The following is a 16,882-nucleotide window of genomic DNA, read 5'->3' on the forward strand; positions in this document are numbered from 1 at the left end:
AAAACACCAGAAGGAAGCTTTGCTGGTGTGCATCATATCTGCACAACACTTAAGAAGTCTGCCCAGTAGTGATTAGAGGAATGGAGCCACGGCCAATACATTTACTCGACCAATCACGTGTCCATCTCGGTTGTCAATCATGAGGTCTCTCCCGTTTCAATTGCATCAAATAAGTAATGAAAACCATATTTATTAGAAATTTTGCATTTAAAACAAACATCAGTGTGAGAACTTCTTCAAAAAGTCTGAAACCATCTTTGGCGTGTACTTTGACATTTGACCTTGGTCCACGTTTTTTACCCCGCACCCCCCCAAACAAAGCCTGTGTTGAATCAGCTTCCCACAGCGCGTATGGAAAGTCAACAAAACCGCTTCATTTAAAAGTTTTTATTTGAAATGATTTTAAATACAAATAATATATTTTTCCATTTACAATGACAGTTCCTTTGTAAACAAAAGTGGCAGATAGATAGTCATTGGGTCGTTTGTCCGAACGGCGGCGGCCTGGTGGCCAGTCGCCCGGACGAGGTCTGTCATGGGGGGAGATGGTGGCGTATTTAACCTCACTGCAGTTGGGGGTTTTTTTTTCCACACAGCGTAAAATCACTGATGCTACATTCTATTGCAGAGCGATAAATACTCAGAGTCCAATATAACCTGTTAGCGGTCACCTGCTATGAAGATAATTACAGGAGGGTATAGTGCGCGAAATGTTCCGTTTGTTTGTGTGAGTGTGTGTGTCTGTCGGGGCGCGTTCCCACAGCTATTCAAACCTTCATCGCTCCCACACTAACGTGACCTTGCCATAATGTTGTTGAATATTCAATCATGATGAGACATTTTTTTTTATATATAACGTTTGATAACTGAACTGTCAGGTTGTCAACATACGGCGAGAGCCAACAGAGCAGCATGAGGAAGCTCAGATTTGTTTTTTTTCTCTCCACTCATGAGGCAAAGAGATGGGGGGGAAAAAAAAGAAAAAAGGTTAGAATGGCAGAAAAAAAGGAAAAAGACCTATGTGTTACATGTGTTATAACTACAGTTTAACGGAGACAAAAAACCGAGACAAAATGATCAAATAAAAAAAAAAATACACCAGGAGATTCGGTGGAGAGGAATTTTCCACCTGAAATTGCTGTAATCACAAAACTAAGCTTGTTCTGCTTGAATGACTCAGGAGAGAAGGTGCTGCACGGAAATTTCTCGTGCGTTCAACCGGTTTTTGTCCGAGACACATTTCTGATCGTGTTGTGTGTGTGTGTGTGTGTGTGTGTGTGTGTGTGTGTGTGTGTGTGTGTGTGTGTGTGTGTCAGGGAACCACTCGACCGGCTAACCCCCTGTCACCAGACAGAACTGTATTCGTGGAGAGATCACAGATATGCATGAAGACTGCGGAGCTACAGGTTCCTACGAAGACTCATTCTAAACTGAAACAAAAAGGGAAAACACTCTCGGTTATTTAGCAAACGCACAAACAAAAATATTTTTTCGGCTCTCCCGAGATTCACTGGGGCATTAGCACCCAAAGACGTCTATCTCGTGGTATTTCAGTTGTATTCATAAGGCCTTTTTGGACAATGAGTATACACTGGAATGTGCAGCAAACAAGATGGAGGAGAAAGGAAGTCACTTCTCCGAAAAGCCACGAGTATGTATCTATATATTATATCATATCATTATCCGTCACAACCCTTATGTAGTTTACGAAGAAGGAGGAGACAAAAAAAATCATAACACTGCAAGTTTTGTCATTATCGCCTCATTTAACTTCAGGTTAGAATTCATTATTAGATGTGGATCATGGACAGAACTGACAGGAGACCAGTATCCATCCCCTTCAACATACAGAAGTTACAAGTACATACACGTGACTGGCTGGCTAGTGTGACCAAATAAAAAGAAGAAGAAAAAAAAAAGAATTAACCGTGCCTCCTGCCAAAGTGTTGACTTGGACGTGATCCCCGACGAACAGGGCTAAAGCTCACACTTCTGCAGTCTAAGTGTACAATAGAAGGTATCAATGACGTGGAAAACATCGGTGCGTGAGTGATTTTTTTTTTAAGTTTGGAGCGCGAGTTACGTCATGAGGTCGGGTGTTTTTTGTTGTTTTCTTCTTGTCGATGTTGCAAAAAACGGAATTAGCTGTTACACATCCCCTCTGGCCCCCCTTCGAGAAAAGAGCCCAGATTAATAGGTCCTCCAGTCCACAGTGTGTCAACCTTTCATACCTGTACAAACACATACAAGGCTACAAACAGCGCAGCATATACACACACACACACCGCCTCACATGCACACCCACTCGCACACATGGGCCTGGTTAAGAAGTCACAGATTTCTCTTTCGCCAGCGACGGATAGCGAAGGAACGAGTCTCTGTAGAAAAGAGAAAATGGTCACAGTCCATGTCATTGTAAGGGTAACATAGACGAGGAAGAGCAGGAGGGCTCTGTGTGTGTATAAATTGCCCTAGTGGATCTGTGTGTGTGTGTGTGTGTGTGTGTGTGTGTGTGTGTGTGTGAGGCAGGGCATCGCTGCTCCTCGCTGCTCTCTCTGTCTCTCTCTCTCTCTCTCTGCCGTTCATGGTGTCAGGGGTGGGTGTGTTGCCAGTCCATGGGAGAAGGCTCAGCGTGTGTGTGTGCGCGAATGTGTGTGTGTCCCCGTTCAGTCGTTGTCCTCGTCGTCGTCTTCACTCTCCTCGATGCCGTCGCTGTCCTCCTGCTCCTCGTCCTCCTCCTCCGTGTCGGGGATGTCCCACTGGGGGTGGTTGTCCATCATGGCCTTGGCCTCGTGAACCTCCAGCTGAGAAAAGACGAGGGACACGGAAAGTTGAAGCTCCAGTTCCACAGAACTTGAACCTTTAAGAATCTACCTGAGGGGACTTTATGCCACTTTGATCAGCATTTTAAGAAAAACATGCTTCTACCAGTTAAATGTTCAAAACCAAATATTAAGAAACATTTTTGTTCTTCAGTCAAAGATCTTATAAAAGAAGTTATCAAATTGATTGGTTCACACATGCACTGCACTAAATGTCTAACAGGTTCTAAAATCATATACTGCAAGAAAAAATATAATTCATTCACTGGTTTGGCATGTAACAGTTTCCCCCTATTCCCAACACCTCGGCATGAATTAGCACCATTGTTGAGATAGTTTGGCAGAAAAAAAACAATCACATCCAGGACAATTTACAATGATTTGGCTGATGAAACGGACTTGCAAACTACTGGAGCCACTAGTGTGCATTCACCATGAAACCACACACACACACACACACACACACACAGCTTTACTGATACCTTTAGTGGTTTGATCTGGTCCAGTCCCAGGTAGGAATCAGAGCGGAGGATGACTGAATACTGGTAGTTCCCCGTTTTGGAAGGAGCTGGGAACTTCAGCTCCACCTGGAAAACAACACACACACACAACTTTGTTTAATCTAATCACAGAATCACTCAACATCTAATCATCCAACAGGAAACATGATAACTTGACATATTAAGTACTACGTTACACTTGTTCCTGACAAAATCATGTAGAGAACAAAGTAGGTGTCATCAGCCTTTAACGAGGCTTCGATGTCTTTTATTCATCAAAGCCAGAAACACTTCCAGGGGCGGCACGCCAACACGGCTAAACATTACAACCTCAACACATTTCTGCTGTTACTGATGACGGGTCCATCTAATCATCAAGCGGCACCGGGTTGCAGTGCAGGAGGTAATCACACACCATCAATCACCCGATGATGGCGTCCAACTGTAAATATTAGACCGGCATTACCTCAAGCTGTGATTACCATGTCGTACAATTACATACCGCAAACATCTAATTATCAGCACAATGAGGCTAATCATTATTCAGTGTGTGCGAATGAGCTGTGAACAACGGCGGCAAATCCACAGCTCTGCCATGAGGATGTACGCGGCCCTTCTGCCCTCGCTATCCAGAGAAAGACAACACGTCTGTCAAACACGCACACAGGGAATCAGCGTTCCCACCGCACCGACAACAGGAGGTTGTTGAAGTGACAATAATTGGTTGAACTGTTCTGCACGTGCGGGTCACCTCTGGCTCCGACATTCCTTCAGAGCGGTGACAGCTGGTCACGCAGAGCAACCTCATTAAGCTTTTACCTCAACGTCGATCCGTGCTGCTGCCGCAGGACAGCAGGAGCAGAGGTGCAGGTTGTGCAAAATAAAACACACACACACATTCGCACACCCCTTGAAGAAATAGCGACACAAGTGCAAATGGTTGCCTAGCAACAGGGTGTGTGAGGGGGTACGGTGAAGCACACACTTTAAATTAATAAGGTGTGAACACATACACACACCTTTACTTTGTGCTTCTCAAGGATTTTGAGGAACGCAAGTGATTTGTAGAAGTCACCTTGGGCTCTCCGAAAATATAATGCACATTTTATGAACTGAAAGATTCATCAAAAAACATCAGACATACACTCACTTCCTGTGGGCTGCTGTTTTTGCAAGAATTGCCAGTAAACTCACACACACAACCTCAACCTAACTGTAATCTGGTCTTCAATTTATAATAGTCTCCATGAACAGCTGTATATTCAGTAAAAAGTCTCCACAAGGAATCACACACACACACACGCTAACCTCTTCTGTGTCTTGTAGCGTGCACACGTGGTAGGGCACGGAGACGAGGGTCTGATCTCGCCGGTCGGCGATGTACAGCCACCACCACTCCTGCTTTTCCTCTGGGAAGTAGAGGCTGTAGACGGGGTGCGTCACCTTCGACTTGGTCTCGAGCAGGGCCCGCTCTCGCCGCTGGATGCTTTGCTGCAACGCCTCCCACTCCTGAGGGGGAGATGTGGACAGTGGAGGATGCAGGCGATGTTTCCTATACACTCATTAAACGTAAAATATGTAAATTGAATCATTACTAGCAGATGAACCCATATTAAGTTCTCTGACCTCTTCGTCGTCTCCAGCTATCTCGTCCACCTCTGTGTCGCTTTGCTTGTCGCTGTCCTCGTCTCGCTCACTGGGAGAGTCCTTGGTGGCTTCGCCCTCGTCTGATTCGCTGCCCTTGTCTGATGCCTCGTCCTCTTCCTCCTTTACTGCTGCTGGTGCTGCTGGTGTGGTTGCTGCTGCTGCTGCTGCTGTTACTGCTGCTGCTGCTGCCGTTACTGCTGCTGCTGCTACGACTTCCTGCAACATCAACACGGGCGACAGGAATATATTAAATAGGCAGCATGTTTATATTATATATTCATATGACATTCCAAGTCAGCTGTCGCTGCAGACATACGTTTCCTGCCACGTTGCCGTTGGCCTGTTTGGTTTTGGCCGGCACAGGAGTCGGCTTCTTCTTCGTTAATTTTTTCTTCTTGGACTTGGCTGTTTTCTTGGCTCCTTTACTCTTGTTCTGCCACACTTTGGTTTTGGCTTTACTTGCGTCTGCTTGCTTTATATACAGAGACACAAACACAAAAGGAAGGTTAGGTGAACACAAGATGTCTGTAAAATAAAACTTGTATTTATCGCTTAGTCTAATGCAAACTTATAAATCAGTGTGAGTTGGTGTTTGTGTGTTTATGTGTGTTATCCTTACTGCTTCCTCTGTAGTGGCAACCTCCTCTCCTGTACACGGTGTAGAATCCTGCTCTTTTTCAAACATGTCCTATGAAGGCACACACAGCGTTCAAATTTCAACCATGCAAGTGAACAGCACACTCTAGTGGTCTTCCATGGAAATGCATGCATGCAAAATACTAAGTACATTTTATGCACAAAAAAATGTCTTTCTGCTCACAATTCTGTTCACAACTCACAATTATGTCAGTGTTTAACCTAATGCCCTCATTCCTTACCACCATCCGTTTTCTGGTTAAGGTGACAGTGACTGTGACGATAGAGCCTGCGGTGATGTTATTGCTGTCTTCATCATCAAGGACTGGGGAGAGAATAAAAGCAGCTTGAAATGTCTTAAAATAGACACAGACAACATCTAACATCTGGCTTGTTAATTCAATTCAAGCTTTCGCTTAAACCTCATCACAAGTTAGCTCATTTTTTTCAGTTATTGCCCAAGCGTTGCTAGAAAGAATTTATTCTCCAGCTTGAAGTTTTATTCATGTCCTACATCTTTTGCTACATACTGATGCCATCTTCACTATACTCTGCAGTTAATCAGTAGCAGGAGCATATTTACATTTACAGTAACAAAAATTGTACCGCAGTAAATTCTCCTCAGGCGACAAAAGAAAAGCATTGACAGCTAATGGGAGGGTTTTAAGTCAAAACGATCGCAAACAAACTGTTCTTTTTTTCCTGTGTTTGGATTTTAGGACTGACCCTGCAGTTTGGTATCCATGGTGATGTGAGGGAAGCTGCCCAGCACAGACATGACCTCATCGTACTTCTCCTCCCCCAGGAAACGCAACATGCTGCGTCTGTCCGAGTCCTTCAGACTCACCAGGTCCTGAAGGCTCCGGACTTTATACTGAAGAGTCAAGGACACATAATGTAGTTACTTTAAAAGCCGCTCAACCGCAGTGCATGTGTGCACGTACAGACAGGTGGTAGGTACCTTCTTGGAGATGCAGTAGCGGAGGTGCTCCTCCTCAAAGTGGGGCAGCTGCAGGAGTGGTGACTTGGACTCCTGCAGGCCCTGCACGCACATCTGGGTCAGCTTCATGCAGTTCTCTATGGTGACCAGCCGAGGAGCGTGGAAACCTGCACAGAGACATGACGGTGTGCACATGTCAGCATTCTTGAAAAACGTATCACTGCATTACAATATATCAATTTATCCATTAAAGAGAAGCGTTTGCTTACAAGATACAAATTACTAATAATAATTTTAGTGCTTTTGATTTTTCTTTACTGACTTTCCCCCCAGGTTCTGAATATGTAATCCCTGAAGAAGGGGGTTTGTAATTAGGGGTGTCTTCTTATCCCCAAAAAAGGATGTGCCAAATGCATGGGCATGACACAGAAATACAAAATATATGTATTTATACAACAAACTGTTTACTTTGACAGTGTTTAGTTTTAAAGATACACAGCTTTACTGCTTTTAAACATTCACAGACTATGGTTATTTAACACTGGTAAATGTGCCTCAAGCTTGTAATTTCTCCCACACAGCACGAGATAAAGAGCAATGACTGACTGAACCATTTCTTAAATAGTTCAATGTGCTACTTTTGACCACATTAATACATTTATATATTATAACATATACCTCCTCTGCTGTTGGCCATCATAGTGAGCTGACAGCCGACGTTGATCATCTCTTGCAGGAGGGGCGGACTCTTTCTCACCACAAACCTCTGATCTGGAAACAGAATAAACGTGTTCTGAATAACATGTTCCTGACCTGGGTCATGTTTCTTACAAAAATAGAGAAAAACACTATGATGCAGATCATTCCGGAAAGCTGTCCAAACACATGACGTGTGTTATCAATCACAATGACAGATTAAATGTTTTTTTCCATGAACCTACATTACTCACTATCGTGTTAACTTGTACAGATCAGCTTTCTCCATTGTGTTTTATTAAACATGTAAAAACAGCAAAACAAGACACTCCCAGACAGCTTGCGAAAGCAGCACTTGCACATTACCCTGTATGGCAGTGTAAACAAACAGTTTAGCATCTCTCTCTTAATGCGTCTATTGAAAATGTAATACCTGATAATCCAGTACCAAATCATAAAATGTAACCAATCAATCATTTGCAAAGTGTTTAAATGTTCAGTGTCCTACCTTCATCCAACTCCTCTGATACATCCATACGAGCCAGGTGAGCGAGCACCAGGACCCTGGCCTTTAAACTGTAGGGATAGCAGAACGGAGGCTCCTTCTTCTTCACGTTTATGTTTCCTAATTCACGGATCAACTGGAAGACAAGGGAAAGGTTGTTTATTCCAAACACAAAGAATTTTCCCTTTGAATTCTAGGCAATCTATCTTTTTCCACACACAAGTCACCGCACATTGTGTGGATGACTGTAAATACCTGTGGCACTTCTATGTTGTCTGTTGGTCGTATTGTAGCTTCTTTATTGCTGCGAGGGTCAAACTCGAACGCCGCCGTCAACACCATGGCCAACCCTGGAGGTTGAGTATAGTCAAGAATAAATACGTTATTATGGCCCCCATTGAAAAGGACCACAGTGGCAATAGCAGTCTTCAACCAAAAAACAATATTAACTACAGGGACACACTGTATATCAAGATTGTTTGGGGCAGCCAATTTGTGGGTATAAAAGTGAGAAGGATTAAACTCACGCTTCATGTTCATGTTTGGCGTCTTGTACATAAAATGCATGAAGAGTTGGGTAGTGTTGATGAGGATCTGGTCTCCACTGTAGCGGATGGAGCGGTACCACCACGTGCCCTGAGATATAGAGAGAGAAAGAAAGCAGGGCAGAAGAAATTAAAATGAAACATCCAGGGTATGAGAAGAAATGGGACCAACTCGATTCTACAGACAGTGGCATTAAATCATGACGACTTACCACAACGACAGGAAGGATGACCATAAAGGCGAGTCCATAAACCAATAGCACCTGCAAAGGAAAACAAAAACCATCAGACCAAAGTTTGTCTTAAATAAGACCTGAATAGCATCAATAAGGAACCTGGAGAACATTAAGATCTCTGGGTTATTGATCACATTGGTTCTCTGCTCATCAAATATAAAAACACACAAATTAAGATAAGTAAAACAATTTCTTAACTAGATTGACACAATCAATGAATAAATACCAGCATTGAGTTCTTCGAGTCAACGATCCAGGCAGGCAGGGCAATACCAAAGCTCGTAGCTGGGAAGAGAGACATAAGAGACGATGGACCAAAATGGCAGAAACCCCAGCTTACATAGTGCTGTTCAAAAAAAGTTCGGATCTTAAACCCATGAGAACTTCTTGGTAATGTTCAACTGTTACCGTTCTAATCAACAGAATTTAAAACCATTTTAAACTCACCTCCTGGTCCATCTGGGTTACCCCACAATTCCATGTTCTTTCGCGACTGTTCATTGGTCAGACTGTGAGGGGAAAAACACAAGTAGACACAAGTAATCAATAGAAACCGAATGCCTGGCAGAAGAAGGTGATTACTTTCATTATTGATCGGAGATGCGGTTTGGCTGTCTGGGTTATGAATGACACTCACGCAGCGTAGGCTTTGGCAATTCTCATGAATGTGGCCTCATCACCACCTTTGTCAGGGTGGAACTTGAGTGACAGTACACGGTACTGCTTCTTGATTTCTGACACAGATGCACCCTGGAGACAGAAATAGAACTATTAGTCACACATTACAGATTCAGTCAAATGCCAGCAATACTTTTTTTGTATATCTTGTTCCAAATATGGATCTTGTATCTTCAGGGGAGATAAAAATACATAAACTTTAAAGACTTCAGTGGTTCTGTGGATTAAAGCATAGAATATGTTTTGTGCGTCTTTACCGGGTCCAAGCTGAGGACTTCATAAGGATTGTACTCCTGGTACTCTCTATCCAGCTTGGACACCTTGTAGGCTAGCAGCAGAAACACAGCCCACCCAAACAACAAGGCTGCTTTCCTGAAAATGGCAACACACACAAAGAGAAAATGTTACACACAAACATACAAATCCTCAGTCCACGTCTCATTTTTACGATCCCACTGGAGATCAGGTTATTATGACTTTATATTAGAATTCTGCAGAATCTGACCTACAATGTAAACAGGCTCTCACTATATTACAGCTAGAAACACGATTGTTTCTCAAACACTTAACACATCTCATCTTAACATGCTGAATACGAGCAGAAGAGATGGGACCGGGCCTGACATTATTGTTGTTTAGTATTTATGCATGGAGTTGAACTTGTTTCCATGACAATGGCAAAACCCTATGGCCTGCGCTGCAGCATCTGTTGCCATGCCAACCACTCACAAGCCTCAAGAGTTGTCTGAGCAGCTCAACCAGAAAAATACAAGATAGATTTCAATCATCAACACCATCTTCATGATACAGTTGTGAAGAGGAACTGCGTGCAACGATCTTGAGATTAGAGAAAATCGTTGTCATTCATGCCCCTGAAAAAACCTGTTCCACCAGCTTCAGTCCCAAACGCAAAGGTGCAAATTAAGAATATAGATTTAGGTCTAGTCAAGCGACAGAGCGAGAGTGGAAAGTATGAAGCTGAACAGATGAGACGGCAGAGACAGAACAAAGAGGAGATACTCAGACAGACGCTCTGTGAGGAGGAATCTAATGAGCGAGGAGAGAAAAGCGGAGCGGGAAGCACTTGAACACACGTCTTCGCATTAACCCACACACACACAGCACGGGTAAACAACACTAAGGAAAAACAGGGACTTGTTAAGATAAATGTTAAACTGTGCAACACAGCGTTTACACAAGCTGCTCACATCACTGAGAGGTTTACGCAGGAAAACATCAACCGAACTTGGGCCAAAAGAGAACCAAAACAAAACTTCCATATGAGCCTTTCCTGCAAACCTGAGTCTGTCTACAAACCGAGGAGAGAAGCCTATGTCCCATCTTCACACTGCAGTTGCAACATCTCTGTCCAGCTACACTCAAGTGAAGCACGAGTTATGAGGAACACATTTCAGCTCAGGCAAGTCACATCTCAGACTCAGCGGTTACGTGACATTTGGCAACAAAGGAGACGGAACCTAACCCTTTATTAAAACGCAAGAACAAGTTTAGGCCAAACATGAAAGTACCTTGTAATCAACATGAAGCAGTACTTGGTTTAGAGACAACAAGTTGACATATTTCCACAATTAAATAGTTCAGCTGCCAACTTTAACTAAGAAGAGTGATCAGCTTTCAGATGATTCCAAGCGCTATGGAAGAAATCCTGTTATGTTGTTTCATCCCCCACAAACTGTGTGTTGCGAGGCGTTCGATCTCCCTGACTTTGTCGGCATCACATTCTATTTCTAAAACAAACTACAAACCCAATTTGATGGGACTCACTTTAATGTTGGGACGATGCTCTGCTGGGACTTCATCAGCCGGAGCCGGTACCACAGACAGCGGCCGTGGACCCTCCTCAGGCTCTTCAGACGCAGTTGTTCTGTGAGGACGGATGGACACAAAGGGATTACTGACACATAAGTATGGTTTAACCAGTCATGATCAGTATTGGGGATTGCATAGTTATTTGGAAGTGCTTGAAATTCTCAATCCAGCTTGCACTGCTCTCATCCTATCCACCTTGTCCCTTCTGACTGCATACTATGCTGTGCTGTGTTTGCAGTACTTATTGTGTGGCGTACTTGTATGTTTCGTTTTTGTGTACTGTTCTGTCTACTTGTATGCACCAGGGATTAGAGAGAAACGGCATTTCAATCTTGTCCATGTCTTGTACACACTTTGACTTTGAAATCAAGGGAGAGAGAGAAGACTGCAGTATTGTGGATTGTGTATGCTGGATTCAGGAAGTGATACAAGTACAGAAGTGATATTTTATTCACTGCAAAGCAACATGGATGAAAGATGATTGTGTTAATGCCATGATTTGATCTTGGATAACCCAATATCCACGCTGTGTGTAGTCTCATTTCGTGGTTTGCTATCAGAACTAGCCACACTCTCAGTGGCGATACAGCCATTCCCGGTGGAGCAGCGTGTAACGTTTGTTAGCATATGTTACACAACTCGTGTGTGATTAGCTGTATTGTTGACAAACAGATACGGAGATAAGCTTACACCAGGGGAAGGGCGATAAAGACACAGGACGCTGATGTAGCTCGAACTGCACGTCAGCATCCACGTTCCCCCAGAGCAGGAGGAGCAGCAGCAGCTAATTGTGGCCGAGTGAAGACAGGGGGACAGCTAATGGGCTGGTAATTGGTAAAGAAGGATGGGTAGTCCCCGTGTCAACACTGCTCGACTTGTGCCGGGCTGTAAACTCTGGCTAACGTGAAGTCCCTGCATCGCCTGGTCGTGGCTGCTTGTGCATGTAGCAGCTAGCAAGCTAAGCCTGGATAACAGACGGCCAGGCGGTGACTTAGTCCGAGTCAAGCCGCTGCCCACACACGCTACGAGGTTATTTAGTTTGTTAGCTAAGTTAGCACAGAGCCAGACATCGGGCCTTACCAGCATTCTGATCCCGGGGCCAGAGGTAGTATGTGGCCGGGATCACAATGAGTCCCACGAAGGACGTCAGGAAATAGAAAAAGGTGTTGCCGCTGTCATCGTACTGGAACTGCTGCCCGGCCATTTCGTCGCAGGCGCTGGGGTCGCCCTGCTTCTGCTTCTTCTTCTCCGCCGCCGCGCTTCCCCTCCTGGCTCAATGTGTGCGACTTGACAGACCGTAAGCTAGCCTGCTAGCCAGCTAGCATCCAGCAGAGACTGTCTGATCATCGGTGTACGTGGTTTACGCACGCGCACTGAAGCCTCCCATCTTCTTCTACTATGACCGACCCAACGACGTCTGGGAGCCCTACTGACACCTAGCGGCGGTGAGGGAGACAGAACGGAGCTGCTTAATGTGGGTGCATGAGACAGATAGATAGATAGATAGATAGATAGATAGATAGATAGATAGATAGATAGATAGATAGATAGATAGATAGATAGATAGATAGATAGATAGATATATAGATAAATAGACAGACAGACAGACAGACAGACAGACAGACAGACAGACAGATAGATAGTTTGTCTAGTGGGCACCCTTTGTGTTGGCCATACACACACAATCATTACTATGTGTGGGTGACAGTTGGAATTAGAGCACTGCCCTGGTAGGTGCAGATTGGAGAGCTCCCCCTCTTTATAACGAAAAGTGTGGGCCATTACTGCCTCTTTGTCTGATGCCCGGTTGATGGCGACTGCTGTGGAGATAAAGATGGGTTTTATTTTTCTGCAGGACATCTAATGAGCATTCTTCTACATCCAGTTGTTGTGTGGCTGTGTCCCGCTGAATGTCTGAATGAGGGTTGTTCCCTCCAATGTGTTTGGATGCCAGTTGATCACCGTCCTTGTTTCCCCCTCTTTGCAGATTCTTCCACGACCTTTTATAATTGTATTGAATGCTTTTCGAAATATTTTATTGTGACTCTGAACGAACTGAGTCTTGTTATAACATTTGTTTCTTTCTCTTTTTAATTTTTCTTGAGCAGTAGGAAGACCTGCAGGGAGTAGTCGTGGGATGTACACCACTTTGCATGGTAGGTCTGAACAGTTTGTATACTTGTTTGTCCTGGCAGTGTAAGTTGAAGGCTCATCAGTGTGCTAACATGGTGCTGTCTATTGGAAGTTGCGATAGAATCTCTTTTTGGTAAGTATGCTGCCTACATAATTGCCCATGGCTATTTTATGTTAATGTATGTGTTGTTTCTCAGTGGTCTCTGTAGTTCAGTTATTATAAATATTAGGAAATAAATCCATCACATTCTTAAATAAACATTTGATTGTGAACTGAATGCTTGATTGCAAGACTCAAAGCAGAATTAAAACATTTGAGGGTCATATCAAACATGCCTTCTTAAAGAAGATGAAGAAACATATAATTTGCTTTTTTTCACTTTATTTCCTCTGCAGATTGATCCTGTCATACGTGCACTATAATTTGCTCCAGAGGCTTGCGTTTCAAATCCGGCACGGTGGCATCAGATGCAGGGTAACCTACGGGCAGCAGCAACAGCAGCTTCTCATTGGCCGGCCTTTTGAGGAGCAGCCTGAGCCGGGGGCCGCAGTTGAGGGGAGTGGATGTGACGGTAACGAGACCCACATTCTGATGAGCAAATGGACAGAGACAAAATGTAGTCAGTTGCTGGGCAGTTCTATTTTGCCCGCGACAACAGATGGAGGTTTGATTCAATCCTTTACCTGCAGTGCTGCCAGCAGGATTCCACAGGATATGGAGACACTGATTTCATTGTAGTAGTGAGTCTTTTTCTTGCCGTTGGGCAGAGTCCCGTAGGTCTGTTTGAAGATGAGGATCAGGTATGGTGCCACATCCAAATACTCCTTTACCCAGTTCGTCCTGCAGGAGAAAAGAGGAAATGGGGAAATTAGATGAGGTTCAACTTTACAATGGTCCTAATAATCATTGGGTATGAATTTTGGTACAGAGCTCACTATGGAGCAAGTGTTGGTGTTCACCTTATTTTGGCCAAATCTTGCACCCACTTGTCCCCCATCCTCTGACGGTAGTTCATCTCCTCCTCCTCCTCCACCAGCAGTCTGACCTGATGCTTCATCTCTGTGTCTGAGACCACAACGAATGTCCAGGGCTCTGTGTGTGCGCCACTCGGGGCCGTACCTGCCCAGAGGGAAAAGAGGTGCCAATACACAGAACAAATTAGAAATACATTACATAGCAGCAACTAACTCACTTAATGGCGGATTGACAGTGGTCAGTATTTTCACATGCCTGCAGTGCGTATGACATTGTCGATGACCTTTCTTGGGACCGGCTCTGGGCTGATGAATCGGACAGACCTCCGCTGGTTCATCAGATTGTAGAAATCTTTGCTTCTCTTCAGAGCTGCTTCCTCGGGATAACGCGGCAGGGAGAAGGCCACATGTGGAAGCTCCTCCTCCTCATGGCTGTCCGCCAAATCGACATCCTCTAAAACAATGTCAGAAAAGATTCTGATATAAAAGTACCAAATTGGTTACTGTTACAAAGTGCTTTACTAGGACGAAATTCCACCAGACAAGTAGATAACGGTAGACATGAGCAGAGAAAAGAGAATAAAATGGATAAAATACATAAATAGGATTATGTGTATGTTTAAGGAGCAATTTAAAAGAAGAACTAATCTGTCCTAATAGGGAGCAAAATCCAAATGGGGGCTCTGATATCAAACATCCCATCACTGTTTGACAACAAGTGAGTAACCATCTTGGCTTCATCCACGGTTTTTAGCATTCAAGAGCACACCAGGTCAATAATTCAGATATTTATTTGGGTGAAAGAGAGGCAACAAATATGAGGGCATCTGCAAAGACTTCTTGGATTTGTTTTGATGAGTTAAAGTCATCTTGAAGAATGCAAAAATAATGGTTGCAGTCTGCCATAAAACATTTCCGTGATATAAAGCATTGCTTCTCTGTGCAGCAGCTCATTACAACCCACAGTTATCATTTGTTTTGAGGTTACCTGTGCCAACTATAGAAATTATGATCAGAGCAAAGGGCGAAGTCCATGTTGGGAGCAGATTGGGATGAACAGGAGGGTGGAGGGATTCTCCACCCCGAATTGTGCCATAAACTGACATACGATCCGACCACAGTACTCTGAGTACTCTCACTTCACTGTATGTATCTTTGGTGGAATAGCCCTTCATTCCACCTGTTCCGACTCCATAACCTCTGCATCGTCAGTGACCTCTCCCACCCACTCATCCTCGCTCCCTTACATCCTCTCAGCACATTTCTCTCCGGCATCAGTGGTGCAAAACTGCCATCTCCAATAACACAATAATTAAATTGTTTTCCACCTTGAAAACAATCGGTCCTCCACCTCCTACAATTTAAATGAATTTGTATAGCCCCAAATCACTTACATTGGAGGAGAGAGACCACAAACAGTTTTCTCACTGTCGTATTAAAGCTCTGTCAGATTTTTATTCATGCTAAAATCGTTACAAATAGGATGAACACAGTGAGTGCAGCCATCACAACCAGGCCCTCAGGCCAAGACCAAATACATGAAAAGGGCCAAAAGGCCACTAGAGAAGTTACTGTACCAGAAGGGCGAGCAGAAGATGTGTTCAGTGACATCAGCAGTGTTTGTGTTGGAGTATGAAGTGTAGTGTGAGGTGTAGTGGAGTAAAACTAAAGCAAAGGGCTAAACTACAATGCCACTATACCTCCGTTGAGATCCCACAATCCCCTTAAATTCAATCAAGCCCATGAAGCTCCCCAAAGATCTTGTTTCATCGTTGTCATATGTGAAAGTGCATTGAATATTACAAGGTTTTAGACGGTTAGCCAAACAAAAGCAACTGTTTCTGCTGCCAAACCAAAGAGAAAGAAAGAGGGGTAGTTAATGTGTGATGAGCTCAGACGTTAATGTGTAATCATGTTCAATATTTACCAATGTTTGGCAATTTGTTTAATAAAAGACATCAAAGTTTTAAGATAAAGCAACAAAACAGAACATTAAATCAGGTATGTCGTGTAAAATACATTTTCTATCATTGTGAAACTTTGATGGAACATATGTAAACTTGAATGTATTTTTTGGACTGAAAAGGAAAGTTCAGCCCTGCCCAGCTTCTTCTCTTACCGTCCTCCGTTGCTGTGATCTCTGTATCATCCTGTAGGTCCTGGTCCACCCAAGGTCTGGACCCCGCTGTGGTTTGTGGCGGAGAGGTCCACGTGGTCTCCTGTGGCTTGAACAGGAGGAAGCCTATAACCAGGCAAAGGACCACAACCAGAGCCGGCGTGAGGATGGACAGGAGAGCCATGACTGCCTGCCTGGCAGAGTGCAGAGAAGAGGATACGGGGAGTTGATCATTGTTTTTTCTTTTTTCTTTTTCCGGTCTGGCACAGCTGACCTGATGTTACGAAACACTGTTGCTGTTATCTGACCTGAGTGCATGCGGCTGCCGAGAGGCCAAACGGGTTGTTTGTCATTTCCATGTGGTGTGACTTTGAACACATTTATCAGCAACCCTGATGCTAGTTAAGGTGCTAAATCACATGACTGATGTATAGCAGCACAATATATCTTATGCATGGCCACCATAAAAGCAAAATTATCATAAATTCCTTTACTGTGCTATAAACTCCATCTGTGTTAATTATTCACCTTGTTTTCATGATCTTACGTATTAAGTTTACATTAGATTACTGCATGCTTTTATGAAATTCAGATTTTTTGTAATCTGGCAATTTCCTTTGTTT

General features: G+C 43.8%; 1 protein-coding gene and 1 long non-coding RNA gene across 2 annotated transcripts; one reads left to right on the forward strand and one right to left on the reverse strand.

The window, feature by feature from the left end:
- Window positions 1–372: 372 nt before the first annotated feature.
- sec63 (SEC63 homolog, protein translocation regulator) lies at window positions 373–12,405 on the reverse strand. Its single transcript, XM_053445058.1, has 20 exons — window positions 12,116–12,405; window positions 10,991–11,090; window positions 9,463–9,577; window positions 9,165–9,277; window positions 8,975–9,036; window positions 8,754–8,812; window positions 8,504–8,554; window positions 8,274–8,382; window positions 8,002–8,096; window positions 7,750–7,882; window positions 7,224–7,316; window positions 6,567–6,712; window positions 6,332–6,479; window positions 5,848–5,930; window positions 5,589–5,657; window positions 5,286–5,441; window positions 4,949–5,185; window positions 4,631–4,831; window positions 3,305–3,409; window positions 373–2,804 (listed from the first exon to the last, which is right to left on the reverse strand). The coding sequence occupies exons 1-20, from the start codon at window positions 12,237–12,239 to the stop codon at window positions 2,667–2,669; spliced, it is 2,337 nt and encodes a 778-aa protein (XP_053301033.1). The 5' UTR covers window positions 12,240–12,405; the 3' UTR covers window positions 373–2,666.
- Window positions 11,743–16,473, forward strand: LOC128460046 (uncharacterized). Its single transcript, XR_008342173.1, has 3 exons — window positions 11,743–12,480; window positions 13,144–13,191; window positions 13,565–16,473. It is a non-coding gene; the product is annotated as an uncharacterized LOC128460046 (long non-coding RNA).
- The last annotated feature ends 409 nt before the right edge of the window (window positions 16,474–16,882 follow it).

The sequence above is a fragment of the Pleuronectes platessa genome, chromosome 17, assembly GCF_947347685.1.
Source record: "Pleuronectes platessa chromosome 17, fPlePla1.1, whole genome shotgun sequence".
Taxonomy (NCBI): domain Eukaryota; kingdom Metazoa; phylum Chordata; class Actinopteri; order Pleuronectiformes; family Pleuronectidae; genus Pleuronectes; species Pleuronectes platessa.